Source organism: Protobothrops mucrosquamatus, unplaced genomic scaffold (assembly GCF_001527695.2).
Source record: "Protobothrops mucrosquamatus isolate PMUCROS unplaced genomic scaffold, P.Mucros_1.0 scaffold_263, whole genome shotgun sequence".
Taxonomy (NCBI): Eukaryota; Metazoa; Chordata; class Lepidosauria; order Squamata; family Viperidae; genus Protobothrops; species Protobothrops mucrosquamatus.
This window is the reverse complement of record NW_015386339.1, coordinates 253,714-269,694: the sequence shown is the minus strand read 5'-3', so window position 1 is coordinate 269,694 and position 15,981 is coordinate 253,714. Positions and strand designations below refer to the sequence as shown.

The window sequence follows — 15,981 nt, the reverse complement described above, 5'->3', positions numbered from 1 at the left end:
CCATATCATCTTCTTTCTGTTCTTCTTAGGTTTATAGGACAAAAATGATTCTGTTAGGTGACATGACTGTATAGGTGGGAATGAAAGAAGACAATGCAGAAAAAGTGACTGGTCCATTCAAGGACCAAAAAAATAAAGAAAAATGGCAACTAGGAAATATTTGGTTAGAAAAAAAATGTGTTTAAAAAATGTAATCTAAGCAGTGGTGGGATTCAAATATGTGAACAACTGGTTCTCTGTGTGGATGCCGCTTCTGGAAGTCCATTCTGAGCCTGGGCAACAAAAAATTAGCTACTGGTTCTGCTGAAGTGGTGCGAACCGGCTGAATCCCACTACTGGATCTAAGCAAAATAACTGTTTATCTGTATCCATAACAAAAGAAAGGATATAGATCTTAAATAGCGATTAATTCACTTGTTTCTGATAAAAGTGATAGAATTAGAGTAGTAAATAGAGATCCTGAAAGTGAGATGGATATTATTGGATACTGTTAAAAATGGAAAATGAATATAAAAGAAAAAGAAAGAAATGGAGGACGCTCTAGAGTGAAAGTAGAATTACTGCAGGAAGTTAAGAGATAAAAAATTGCACTGAAAATACAAGATAGTTTCAAAGATTGCAATAAATAATTAAGATTAAGATTAAAAGAAACAGGGAAACAAGCCATTAAATTTTGACTAAAATGAAAATTAGTTTTGGAAACTGGTAAAATGCCTAAATCAATGTTTCTCAATCTTGGCCATTTTCAGCCTAGATCAGGCTGGGGAATTCTGGGAGTTGAAATCCACACATCTTAATATGAGCAAGATCAAAAAACACGATCTTCCAGAAAATAAAAATAAAGTGATAAAATTATCTGGGATAGATCATTTCTGAAAGATAAAATCACTGAATCCTGGAATGAGTATTTTTGACAGACATAGGAATATATATGCTAGTGATATGTCAAAAGTTGAAATTGAAATAAAGCTTCAAGAATAAATACATGAAAGAAAGTCATGAATGATGTGACGATATTGAAAATGATAAAATTTCAGATGTAGATAAATAGTGTAGGCAGAATGAGTGAAGAAAGGTTGACGATATAAAATACTATGCAACTTATTTAGTATTTGATGAGATATTATATTAATTATCTGTTTTTTCTCATTTTTGTTATGAGAGAGAGAGAGAGAGATAAGATGATAGAGATAGAAAGAGAGAGAGAGAGAGAGAGAGAGAGAGAGAGAGACAGACAGACAGACAGACAGACAGACAGACAGACAGACAGACAGACAGACAGACAGACAAATTGCAGATTTTGCCTTAGGGCTTCACCTTTTTTTTCTCTTCCATGTCTTGGAAGCTAACAAAAATCAAAGTATTTTTGTTAAGACTTATGTTAAGAGTCTGAGACTGATATGAACTGAAAGCAAAGGTAGAACCAATAGGAACAGGGTCCTATAATCCCAAAACAACTGAAGTATCACTTGAACATCATTGGCATTGAAAAATCAATCAGTCAGTTGCAAAAAACATTTTTATTTGGAACAGGTTATATGTTGTAATGATACTTTAAACACTATCAAGTATCCACGTTTGCCTAGCCTGAATGCCAAATACAATCTGAACATCTGTCTAACTATGCATTGAACCATAATAATATTAATATTATTGATAACTATCAAGAATATTTAATAATATTATATTGACCATAAAATAAATGAGTAATATTCATCATGAATGTAATTTTTTATGAATTTTAATTACAATAATAAAAACTAATACATATTAAACTTAGGGAACGAATAGAAAGAGAAGGAAACAGTAAAACTGCAGAAGAGAAAAAATATAAAAAAGAGGAAAAGAAATATATAAAGAAGTGTATTCCAATCTTCATTATCTCAAATATAAACAAATTTAATAATTCTTAATCCCCTATAAGATTAAACAGGTATCTCTTCAGCCCTTTTCTAGAAGCAAATAGATAAAACACCAATTTTTCAATCCTGGTGTCAGCACAAAGTCCATTAATGTTGCCAGAGCATTGCAAAAACAAAATGTTTTACTTTAACCTTGATCAAATAAATCAACTTTATATTCCTTCCTTTAATTCAATCAAATATTGTTGTAGGATTTGATTTCTCTTTGATTCTTCTATATACCATCACATAGATCTTCCCCTTCGTGGTCCCTTCAAGGCTTTAGCAAACCTCAATTGTAATTAAAAAAATGTTTAAGGTCATTGTTTGTTTATCATTTGTACTTTCCTTTTATTTTTTAATTGACCAATTTCTTTTATAGATCCAGTAAAACATCCTTTTAGGAATCATTCTCCACATTCTGTATTTTGTCCGTCTTGTCAGATAAAAATACTGAATCTTTGTCAAAGTATTTCAGATAAGTCCTTGTGGAATATAAATCTTCAAAGTACATTTAAAACTGACAAAACTGTCATCTTTAAGGTGCCACAAGATTTTATATTTCTTAACACAAACTTCTCTCTTTTCAAACCGATTGACAACCAAGAATTTAAATATTGTAGGTATTTACCTACACAAACTGATATCATTTCCTGAAGAAAGTAGAAAACAGAAACTATTTATTAGTAGTTACAGTAATCACGTTATTTGAATATAAAATTGTATCATTTAGCATAATGTTATATTTCAGATTTCTCTGGTTATGCATTTCTCCTTAAAGCCTTGCAAGAAGAACTTACATGTGAATGTTAACTGTGCATTTGCAACATAATGTAGGCAGTCATATAATATGGAAATTCCATAAAACCAGTAATTATATTCCAAGTGAGACAGCTTGTAGAAGTTTTCTTTCCATATTCTGAGAAGACATTGAATTAGAAAAATGAAAAATTATATTTCCAAAGGCTACCATTGAATAGCCAAATAAATTATTTCCTGTATTTTTGGCACCAAGTAAAAAAAAGAGGTATCATTAAAATTCTGACTAAATCTCTGATGATATCTCTGAGATCTAGAACAGTAGAATTTGGTGATACTAACTGTGGCAAAAATGTACTATAATCCATTTGATTATATTAATGTATTAGAAGTACAGCCAACAAGCTACATGGAAAGTTCCTGGAAGTTAATGCTTCTCTCTTTCTGATTTTTTTTTTCCAGAACTGTGATATAAAGTCAAGCACTTAAAATTAAACAATGATTTTGCTCTTTATTTGATAGAGACTGCATTATGCTCTGTTGCCTGAACAGTGGTACAAGCTTTGTGGCTGGTTTTGCCATCTTTTCTGTTCTTGGCTTTATGGCTTTTGAACAGGGGGTTCCCATAGCAGAGGTTGCAGAATCAGGTAAGTTCTACAAATATATTTGATGGTCTTCTTGAATATGGGATTTAAAGATAAGTTAATTGTGCAGGAAAGAAGTTGGACATTTTCTATAAAGAGATAAGATCCAGAGTAATAGACATCCCATGCCATCAATTATATATCTATACCGACTATCCATAATGTGATCAGTATATGAACAAGTCCTCATTTATGTATCTAATTCCTTTTATTTTACTTTCAGGACCTGGACTTGCTTTCATTGCATATCCAAAAGCTGTAACAATGATGCCTCTTTCTCCATTGTGGGCAACTTTGTTTTTCATGATGCTTATATTCCTTGGATTAGATAGTCAGGTAAAATCACAGCTACTATAAAACTGTTATAAAAATTGCAAACTAATTTCTGTGAAGGTCTTTAAAACGTAGAATTGTTACATAGTAAGATATATTCTTTATGAGTATAAACATATGTGACTTGTTAATATATGCAAACTGGTATTGCTTGTGAGATGAAATAAGAGAAAACAGGCAGGCAAGTGTATAATAACATGAGTTGAAAATAATGTACCTCAATCACAGGCTAAACTTGAGAAATTTAAAAGGCTGGCAACTTGATAGAGAAAAGGCAATGAAGGCAGCTTTCCCATTGGAACCATGGGTTCCTTGGAAAATAGCTGTTCTAAAAGAATGGAATTGCGCACCAGCCACTAAAGTAGGGTTGAGAGATGTACCTAGTGACTTTAGGAAAGTGAACTAAGGAATTTAAAAATGGTGTTTAATCACCTTGAAGGATTAGATTTCAAAAACATATAATCGGTACTGTTGAGTTTGAAGATAGGAATATAAAATGGAGCACTGTCCTCAGCCCATAATAATTCTTAAATGCTGAATAATTTCCCTAATTTTTCACAGCAGTGAGTCAAGAAATAATACAGAGTCTAGTGCTTTATTTTGTGCTGAGAAAACTTAAAAACTTGTCCCTTATCTCTTTTGAAGAATAATAGGGATAGTCTTAATCAGAATCACAATTTGCCTCACCTGCGATATAGTTTGAATAAAGCTACTTACAACATTGGGCTGTGAATGCTGCAAAACTTTTCATGCACTGATTACTGATATAGAAACGGGAATGTATTTGTTTGCTTTGTTTCTGTTTCTTTTATCCAGTTTGTGTGTGTTGAGAGTCTTGTGACAGCAGTGGTGGATATGTATCCCAAAGTTTTCCGGAGAGGATATAGAAGAGAAATGTTGATTCTAGCTCTTTCAATTGTGTCTTTCTTTCTTGGTTTAATCATGTTAACAGAGGTAAGTTACATTTAATAACATTCACAACTATTAATTCACAACCCTCATTTTTAGAGTTGGGAATTCTATGAAGCATATTGGATGACTCATAAATTATTGGAACCACAAATATTTATAAAAATAGGTTTGGGATTAATTGCCAATCATTTAGAAATATTAGATCTTCTTGTCAAATGTATTTTAGCATTCTATAAAATGCTGGTCTTGATTTGAAAAGCCATTTAGGAATTAGGAACAGATTATCCCTTTCAATGGACCCTTCCCATTCACCAGGGTGAATTAAAATTTTGTATGTACAAAACCTCTCCAATCATCACTGATTGATTATGCTTTACTACAAACTGTTAGTTGCCCAGAATCATCTAGATGTGATGGGTAGGGAAGGGGATAGATAATGACATACAAATCGAATAAACTGAATTAATAAGAAGAATCGTATTAGTAATCAACTATTGAATTGCCATTGAATTGTAATTTTGTATGACAGAGGCAAAAAGTACCATATACACAGGAGAGTAAATGCTAATTATATTTTATTCATAACATTAAATTGAACTTAGTTTTATTGCTACCAATTCCTTTGTATTGCCTGAAGAAGATACCCATTCTGAATTCCAGACTGGAATAGGGTAGAATCTTAATCACCAATAGATGACCTCTACCAAGAGACATGAAACTCTAATTTGAACCCTCGGTTGCTTTTGATATTGTTCATCAAGATGATAATATTTTACTTCATTAGCTTCACAGAATGGATGAATCATAAACAATCATAAAGAACAATTACATATTCCCTCCAAGATATATAATCTTAAGAAGAGATGCTAGTCTCTGCACTACAGTTTGTGATACTGTTGATTACATGACATGATTGATATCCCATTTATGGAAACTATCATGAACTGAACAGGGAATTGTATTCAACAGACTAAATTATTTCTTCCAACACTGATTTTATGACACTATCATAAAAATCAATATTGGAAGTAATAATTTAGTCCGCTGAGTCCAGCCATTAAATTCTCCCTGGTTTTTCCAGATATATTGTTTTTAACTTTTTTTCCTACTATTTTGAATTGATTTTGTGGCTACTGTAAAGCAGTTGGGAATTTTCTGTGATGTATAGGAAATATAATGTATATTATAAATATTTATATAAACTAAGGTATAGAAATACTTTAAATAAACAAAAGAATTAACCTTTTAAAATATCTCTAATTGCAGAAGAGATATGTGGCTAGTGTCAGATTTTGGTGGGAGAGATGGTCTAGAAGACTCTTTCAGTGGAAAATATGCATGCAACCCTATTGGAGACATGTGCTAAGCCCTACTTCACACAAGGCCAAAACCTTACTCAGAGTGTTCAGCTCCATGCTACTGAAAAAGCATAAATATAATATGAGAGTTATACCACTATTATCACTCTCCAGAAAATCGTGTTTCGAGGCATATCAGTTCATGAGGCAAACCCAGCTTATTTATTACTGCAGCTGTTTACCCAACTGTTTTGAATAGAATTTAGCAAAAGGAGAAAATATTTTTTTCCAAAGCACACTGTTTCTATGCCTTTTGTTTCAAAGAGTAGAATGTTGTACATTCTAGAATATGTTACTTGCAGTATACAATCAAGTTGCAATATGTATCATGGTCCACCAAATGGCACTGTTGCATCATTTACTGTCACCTAAGGTTTTTCATTACATTTCCCCCCCCCCCAAAAAAACCCCAAAACATTCAATGAGTTAAATTTAAGGGGAAAATGCACTGCTGTTGAAAAGAACTGCAATATCCACTCCAGTGCTATGTAATTTCCAAGGAACATTTTAAATGCTGTGCAAATTTTCTTGTCGATTGAATTTTACTTTGAGCTGTATGGCTTAGGGTGAACAGCTAGCATTTTATTAGGTATTTCTTACCTAAATTTACTGATAAAGGCTAGCTTTTAACTACTATAAGGTAAATCCTTGCTGTGAGGCTAATATCACTATACCAATGGAGGTGTCCCACAATGAAAATAATGCCTTTAAAGGAATAATTTTCCTCTTGACTTGGGCAAAGGAGAAGAACATTGTATTTTCTCCCTTTCCAGTTATAATTTGAAAAATTACATGGTATCCTCCAGCGAATACTATCTGAAAATAATCCTCATTTTAAAACTAAAATGTCACAAACCCACAACCTTCTTATTTTTTAATTTTCTTTTTCAGGGCGGAATGTATGTTTTCCAGCTATTTGATTCTTATGCTGCTAGTGGAATGTGCCTTCTTTTTGTTGCTATATTTGAGTGTGTCTGCATTGGGTGGTTTTATGGTGAGTCAATGATTGATGTTATTGCCTGAAATTACATAATACTTTTCCAGATAATTTGAATAATGTATTTTTATGTCAATTACTTATGTCCTGTTTCTCATCATACAAATATGTCTCAAACATGTTAAATATACACTAGATATACATAGTCATCAATATCTTTTCCAGGGACCAGCTGGGGAAATATGTCTGGCCTTGTGCAGAGAAAGGATAATGCAGGGACAACAAAACAAAATATCTAGTGTTATCCTTCTTTGCCTCCATCTTTCTTACCTCTGTAGAAATTATTTCCATAATATACCTTGCCATATTAAAAATGTTTGAATTGAGGCAAAATTTAAGATTAGAATTGTCAAAGCATGGTTTATAGATCTCCCCTTCTGATGAATATTGTTTCCCATATAGCAGTGATGGCGAACCTTTTAGAGACCGAGTGCCCAAAAACTGCCCCCCACCCCCGTCCCTGCTCTGCCCTGCCCACTGGGCCACTCACCACCTCCACGGCTCGCCACAGATCACCCAGGCAGCCCACAGCAACATGGCAGCCATGCCCTCTGCCCATGCCCCGCAGCATCATCTGCGCGTGACCGGGCGCAAGGGCAGAGTCTTGTTCCCGCTGCCCGGCTACCATGTCCTTGGCTGCGCTGCTTCGCGTGGGCTGCACCCAGGGGTGACTCTCCTCCAGGGGGGCTGCTGGTGAGGAGGGGGCTGTGGGAGGAGGCGGGGCTGGGGAGACGGTGCGTGTGCCCACAGAAAGGGCTCCGAGTGCCGCCTCTGGCACCCGTGCCATAGGTTCGTCATCACTGCCATATAGCTATCCTTGGAGTGGTTCCCAGAACAATTCATGTTGTTGTCTTTTAGAAGTTAGGAGTTAAATACAGACTGCAGATTTAATGCCTTGATTCTTTTGTGAATACTTAATTAATTTGATAATTCTATAATTTAGTTTATTTATTAAATTTATATACTGCCTATCACTCTATCCAAGGAGACTTTACGTGGCTGTGCTGTCCTTTTCACTCACATGCACATGTAATGGTAATTTAGTGGGTTTATTAATATTCCCCAGCAATTCCCTTCACCAAAAACCCAGAACTGTCCCAATTAAGTTCTGCCAAAAGCAGACCAATGCTAATTCACAGAGCAAGGGCCCTTGAGTCAACAAGGCACTTTAAAGTTTCCCAAATGAAATAAACCCACCAGGCAAAGTTAAATCCACAATACAAGATAATTCACAGGGCAAGAAAAGTCCAGATTTCACACGGCATGATCCAAGTCAGGGCCTACTATCAATCAAAGCAAGGCATGAATCACAACAACCAGGAAAAAACACAGCTAGGAAATGAACATGTTCCCAGCATTGCCTCCATCTGTCTACTGTGCTAAATTAAAAAGAGCGAGGCTGGCTCCTCACAAGTAATCAGGCTGACCTTTGCTGCTACGTGTTCTCAGATCAGGTATAGAAGACAGTTCTTCTTCCTCATCACTGATTGGCTGCAGCTATGTGGTTTCCCCACCTGAAGTCTCAGGGCTATCCTGCTGCAGCTGTGCTTCAGTCAAATCCTTCTCAGACGGTTGCTTGGAGCCATTGATCAACTCCCCTCCAGAAGTGCCGGAACTGGTTCATCCTCTTCCGAGCTGAGATCTGAAGACATATCTGGGAAGTGTCCGGGGGAGTCATCACAATGGCTCACATTGCCGCAAAAATAAAATATAGAAACAATTATAAATATAAGAATAATTTTAAAATTACAAGAATTAAATACAGATGGTGGTAAATGTGTGAATTGCATTCAATACCAAGTATATAAGATGCAACCCCATATATGTGAACTGCCTAAAATGCTCTTATAATGAAATATTCCCAGCAAGCTGAATTCACTCTGAAAAGCAACAGGGGGAGGAATCAATCAGGAAGCAATGGCCCAGTATACCAAATAAAGTATGAATAAAGAGTGTCCCTTAATTTATCAATCTTATGCATTAAACCTGTATTGCTATAGTATACAAGCAAACATAATATTTTGCTCAAGTACGTATTACATGAATTGCAGAAGCCAGTTTGAAGCATAAACTGTTATTATGTACCTCTAAGTTAAACTCAGTGTTGACTGCAACCACATAATGCATCAAATCAAGTCAGCTTGGTTTGATTGTCCAAGTTAATTTTAAAAAGAGTTTTTATACATATGTAAAAATCTTTAAAGTATTCAAACTCATCCAACTTTCATGAGTTGATGATTTAATACAACTTTCCAATTTAATTCGGGAAATTTTTGTAGTGTCATTCAGTTTAGGTACATAGATGCTCTTCATCTGTCAAAATAAGTGTTAAGTAAAATGGAATAAACATCCCATCTTTCCTCAAGGAAAGTAGAAGATCTTATTGACTAATTGATTTTATATACCTGCTCATTATGTTTTCATGAGTCTGGGAAGCTTACAAAGTTAAAAAACAAAGATAATTAAAAAATAACCAAAATCATAACAACAAAATAATTAAAAAAGCAATAAACTATTAACAATCAGTAAAAACATAATATGTGGAAGAATACCTTTAATTTCCCCAACAGACTCCAGACCACCATTACTGGATCCCTAGTCATATTGCAAAGCTATGTCTTCAGAACTTTCTAGATGTCCAACAAGGTCAGGGCCAGTTTGACTTCAGGGAACACGATCTTCCAAAGAGTGGGTGCTGGGGCAGAAAAGGGTCTCTTCTGGGTCCCATCAGATGGCATTCATTTGTGGATGGGACTTGCAACATGCTGTTTCTGCCAGACCTGATGGGATGGAAAGATGTGATTGAGGAAAGGCAGTCTCTCAAATAACCCAGCCCCATGTCATGCAGGGCTTTATAGATCATTATTAGCACCTTGAATTGAACCCCCAAACAAATTGATAATCAGTGCAGCTGAACAGAGGTGTAATGTGTGCTGATCTATGGGTAGTCTTTGTTTAGTGATTTTTCTCGTATTGCAACTGTTCATAGCTATGACAGGGATGAAGAAGTAACCTTGCAACTAATCCTTGCATTTATAATCTTTGCAATCCTGTGAAGCAAAGAAAAGTTGAGGTAAGATCGTAAGCATAGCTGAACTTCCACTTAGTGATTGCTTCACCATATTCTTGGTCCTAATTTTATTCCCCAAACCCTAAGCCAGGGTTGAACTAAAGCCTGTTGTTCCCCATCCAAACTCCTACAACTTCCAAGGACCGAGACAGGACATCAGTATTATTGCTTACTTCATCAGGGGCAGAAATATACATCTGGCATCATCAGCATGCTGATGATATTTCATCCCATGGCTACAGATGACCTCCTCCAATGGCTTCATGTAGATGTTAAACATTTAATAAAATGTCCTAGAATGATGTTTTTGCTGTTCTCTTTCCCTCTGATTTTTCCTGCTGATAATGAAATAATGGATGCTGACCTAATGCGCTTTTCCTTGGAGCGCCTCCTTATCTTTGGCAATAGGTTCCATCTGGTTTTTTGTGTTATACTTGGAAGGTGGTGGCATCAGGAAGCTTGAGGCTCTTCCCTACTCTTGCAATGGCATAACCTCATGAGACAGCATCATTCTCAGGTAGCTCCAAAAGAAAATAAAAGTGACAGCCTTGTACGTCCCTTCCTCAGATGTGTAGTGAGACAATGGACATCATATCAAGAGCACTTTCGAGGGCCTAAGCCAGCAGTGGAAAGGACTGTGTTACCATAGCTGATGTAGTTACGGCTACACCAGACCCAGTAAATAATGGGCAATGTCTCTTTCTAGCAACAGCCTCAATTTTAGCAGCTGCCTTTACCTTCCATTTTTGGGCATTCATTGACAATCACAGAGAAAGGGTCAATTTCAGAAATAGTGTATAAAGGTTTGTGTTACTACAGAATTCCAGAAGCATTGTCTCTAGATTGAAACTAAAGTGTTCATGGATGCACATTCACTCTTTGCTCTTTTATTTTGCATAGGAAGCAATCGGTTTTATGACAACATTGAAGATATGATTGGGTACAGACCACTGATAATGTTTAAATGGTGTTGGATGTTCATTACTCCTGGTATTTGTGCAGTAAGTAATAAAACATGTGATTAGTATGAGAACACAATTTGTAAGGCTCTGGCAAGGTTTTCATCCAGATGTGTTGTTCAAATTATTTTGTAGAAGTAGATTATTCAAGGAGAATGAAATAAATCTCTAGTGATTAAGTGAAAAAAATCTTATGAAATATCCTTCCATTTAGTTAGCTATTTTTTTTATTGATCGTGTTATATTAAGATTTTTTTCCCAATTCACCCAGATTCAGGCAAGCCATTGTTACATGCTATCTTCACTTTGTGTCTTTGTGTATGTGCACACACACATGCACACCTTTGTCAGTGTTTACTTATGACAACTGCCTAGACATGTCAATGAGTTTTTTGGCAACATTTCAAAAGTAGCTTGTCATTGCCTCCTTCCTAGGGCTCAGAGACAGCGACTGGCTAAGTGACAGTGACTTGCCTAAGGACAAGAACTCAGGGCCTCCCACTTTCCAGGCTGATGTCTTAACCACACTGTTTCTTTGTACATTAATTCATATTGACATGATAGAATGTATAACACATCTAAATACATGCATTTCCTACATGGCATAGGATTTACTAATCTGCCTATAATGGGCACTTGAACAAAGATGTGGTGGACTGAATCCTAACTGATTCATATAACTCTTGCTGTACCCCTCCCTTCAATTCCTGGGAAAAACTAACTTGGTTTGCTGGCATTAACCATTTCACTCAGTATCACTGATATACCAGAGAAGATTGGTGGACTTGTATGTACATACAGACAAATATGTGCATGTGGGTTGGTATGCACACAGGCATGCACATAAATGCATACATATACAAACGCATACATATACAAGCTCACTCCCTACATACATACATTCATACATACATACATATAAATGCAAGATTGCAGATAATATAAATGGGTGATTCAGAGGTATTTTTGAAGTGCTAATATAATAATGAAAACCTGATATTAACTGTGATATAGGACTATGGTAATTTTCACAACAGTTTAATAATTTTTTTAAGTTCCTATGAAATTTATATGTATTTTATATATTCATTCAAATATATGCGTATCTGCATATGCATATTTATGTTGTGTGATCACAAATTATGCAAGTGATTTTTATGATATAATGCTTTTCCTGTACGCACTCAAGTATAGTCATGTACATTTTGTCTGTTATGTATTAAGTTGTATATAGAATATATGCTTTTTTGTATCCATGCTTTATTGGAGAAATGCACTGCAGCAAAAGATGTGCAGAATTCTCAACTCCATTCTGTCCTGAACACATCAAACTGCTCTGGTTTAGCTATTTCCAGAAGTAAATATTCCAAACTAGAAGTGGTTTGAAGCATATTGAATGTTCTGGTATTTTTGTCCAGGTTGAGGCCACCTGAAATTGCATACATTGCAATGTTTGTGAGAGGTGTGTGGGAAGAGATAGGAAAAATCAACTCAGTAGTATGCAAATTGAAACATGTTCTACTCACAAGCCCTAAGCTGATCTGCACAAATGCAGCTTGTGGCCAAATTGAAAAGAAGACTTTATGTCTTTGTTATTTAAATTAAAGCTCATTTGGATTTCAGTGTGAAATCTGGTCCCTTTGGGTAAAAAAGGAGACAGATGCAAGTTATGTGAGTGTTGAAATTGAAGAAAACGGCAGTGATAGCATGCTGTCTGTCTGTTTTCCAAAGTGTGACCTTATATATTAATTTACTGGGATGAAGGAGTTTCCTAAGCAAGATTTCTCTCTCTTTTTTTCTCAAGGATACGTAACACATTCCTCCTTATTTCAGGGCATCTTCATATTTTTCCTGGTGAAATATAAACCTTTGAAGTATAACAACGTATATATATACCCAGACTGGGGTTATGGTATTGGCTGGATGATGGCTCTGTCCTCCATGGTCTGCATTCCTTTGTGGATCTGTGTAAAACTGTGGAAATCAGAAGGAACCATTTTGGAGGTGATGCTTGTTTTTTATTACAAAGCAGTTTGATATCGTAGACAAGAAGTTCCAGGTATAAGCCCAGAAAGAAAAAATAGGATATACATATTTCAGTGAATCCTGAGTCTTTACCTTCTGTTGGTAGTACTTCAGAACTTATGGACTTCCAACTGCATAAATTTGTGCCCACTGTTGTGACTCAACAGATGCAGATGTCAAATGTTAGCAATCGATTTATTAATTTACCCTGGATTTGAGAATGGGGTATGGTGATACCTGAGGAAGAACCAAGAGACAGCTTGGGAGGGTGCAAAAGTGGACATTTTTGTTGCCCAAACAACATGTTTATATTTTAGGGGGGTTGCTTTGGAGGATTTTTTTTAAAAAAAATAATCACAAGTTTACTTAAAGATGTATTCCACAATATTCACTTGAGGGTCATAAATAAATAACCTATATTATGTTGATTAAGTAGCATACAAACACTTGTTAGATATGGTGTCAGGTCCACCATCACTGTCCTGTGTCTTGCTGGCATCCTGTCATTAAAAAAGGGGAGGGGGTTTATTGGATACTATTGCTATATCTTCAAAAGTGGGAAATAGGGGGGGGGGAGTGACAGTCGAAGAAGACCAGATCTCCACTAACCAGCTTATACCAGGATCTTCAAGGCCATTTTCCCTGAGAATGTAATGTTACCAGTATGACACCTCAGAGTTTCTCAAAACATTTTACTGACATCACATTGGCTGGCCAGGGGACCAGTCATGGGGGAATGGAATGAGAAAGGAAACAAATAGCTTTGTATTTTGTGCAGGAGCACCAGATTCTGTCTGACTTTACTGCAACCAATTTTTTTCATAAAAGGTCTTCTGCTTCAACCAAATGGGGTCACGAGTCTTACTTTCCTGAGAGAGTAGACTGGGGCAAGCCTGAGAGATGGTTTATATGATATCAATTCACAAGCATAAGAAAAATATTTCATGAAACATTTTAAAACCAAAATGTGAAAGAGGGAGGGAACAAAATTGAGGTAACAAATGCCCTAGAGTAAGCCTCTAGTAAGAACTGAGAACTGTTAGGTGGGGAGTATTCAGAACCTGAGGGGGTGTTATTTTATGCACAACATAGCACCATTATTTTTATCTTAAATAAATGGAATGAATGGATTCATCTTAAATATTATGGAATGAATGGATAACACATTATTAGGCCTGTGGTATGCCTCAGAATCACTTCCAAAGACGTTCTTTAAAATATGCTGTTCTTTGAACACATCACCTGAGTGTACCTGTCACTACAGTTGTCTAATCCTAGAAGGAGATGTGACTACTTTAATGAGATATAGACTGGTGCTGCATTCATCCTCCCATTCTTTCTGACGCATCTCTTCAAAACCAAATCCAAAGCCCTCATAGCCATATTACATACATACATACATACATACATACATACATACATACATACACACATACACACATACATAGTTTTAAATTTGCACCATGCAACACCAATATATATTACGATGTTAAAATCCTGATATATTCAAGAACCAGTGCTTAAGAAGGACAATATGTGTGAACCAGGTTTTAGTGAGTTGGCATGACTATAAGGATGACCGAAAGACCTAATTGTTGTTTTTTTAATCGTCTTCCTATTTTCCAGAGATTCAGAAAACTGATTGTACCTAGCCCAGATCTGAAAATGAGAGGAAAGATCAGAGCTGGCTCATATGTTGCTACAGCAAATGACTACGATGCCAAACTGAAAGGTGATGGCAACATTTCAGCCATTACAGAAAAAGAAACACATTTCTAAATGAACTTTCTATTATTATTATTTTTGTAAAAATGAAGACATAAATAAATGAATGAATGAATAAATACTTCACTTAATTATAGAAACCAGCTTGTTTTGCACAACTTTATTAACAAGTTAATTTTAAAGTGAACTTGTATAATTGTTTAAAAGTGGTTTTTAATTATTATATAAGTAACAATTATATATATAAATATATATATAAATCAGATAGAATTCTTTGTTAGTGATGACTTGTAATATTGTGATTCCAGTGTTTTTTATAGCTCCTAGAAGGATCTGTATAATCTGTTGTAAAACGTTTACACTTTTTAAAGGCATGTGTTGTATAGTTACTACACATTCTAATTTGTAAGCATGTCCAACCATTTCAGCTTCTACTGTATGTACATAAAGGGAATCACAATGTCATTATGTTAATATCTAAAAGGGTACTTTCTTCAGATATGTAGCTTTATTTAACACCTAACTTCCTGAACTGGGGCCTGATCCAATACCATGGATGTTGATCTAAATCTTTCTGTGGACCATCAGAGCTGTTTACTGGAGCACTGATAGCCTTCAGTCCTGCTTGTGTATTGTTAAGTAAAGAAATGATACAAGCCTACTTTGGCCAGGCCAAACATTGACATTTGGCAAGCCTGTCTTCACAGGTTTTGAGGCAAAGCTTTTCTGCTCAGCCCTTTGAATCCAATTTCTGCTTTGGACTTGTGTTGTCTTGAAAAACACACTCCACATCTCATGGAGTCACCTTGGAAGCTTTTGGGAGTTTCAACAGCAGCCTCTTCAATGTATGTATTCAAATACAAGAGATATAGCTCTGAATCCTATGGTGGATATACATGTTCAGGTTTCCTTAGTATTACAGTATATATATATATATATATTATTTATAAAAAAGTAAATGAGGAAATTCCTTCTTTAAACTTGTTTATTTTGCCTGACCTACTTAACATACTTACAGAAGTGTGGGGGAGACAACTTGAATTATATTTTTCCTGAATTCTCATAGAAATTATTTTTATACATAGAAAAGCTATTAAGATGCTAGTTATATTAATAGAGTTTGATTTCCCAGGTGTTGGTGTATGAATTTTATTCTTCTTTGTTTGAGCCTAACGATTACATAAACTATCTCAAGTGTTTTGCATTTGACTTTTGATTTGTTTTTACAGAGAGACATGCATAGTTTCTGCATGTGACATTAAAAGAAGTCATAGTACAATGGTAGGAAATTATGTCTT

The 15,981-nt window shown here is 35.4% G+C and overlaps 1 protein-coding gene across 1 annotated transcript in view; it reads left to right on the top strand.

Annotated features, from left to right (window-relative positions):
* The window catches only part of LOC107302474 (sodium- and chloride-dependent GABA transporter 3), a 96,369-nt gene extending 81,632 nt beyond the window's left edge, over window positions 1-14,737 (top strand). The window contains exons 8-14 of the mRNA XM_015831581.1: window positions 3,183-3,307; window positions 3,528-3,640; window positions 4,454-4,591; window positions 6,799-6,901; window positions 10,875-10,975; window positions 12,767-12,937; window positions 14,585-14,737. Coding sequence (XP_015687067.1) covers window positions 3,183-3,307; window positions 3,528-3,640; window positions 4,454-4,591; window positions 6,799-6,901; window positions 10,875-10,975; window positions 12,767-12,937; window positions 14,585-14,737 — 904 coding nt within the window. The remainder of the gene's footprint in view (window positions 1-3,182; window positions 3,308-3,527; window positions 3,641-4,453; window positions 4,592-6,798; window positions 6,902-10,874; window positions 10,976-12,766; window positions 12,938-14,584) is intronic.
* The last annotated feature ends 1,244 nt before the right edge of the window (window positions 14,738-15,981 follow it).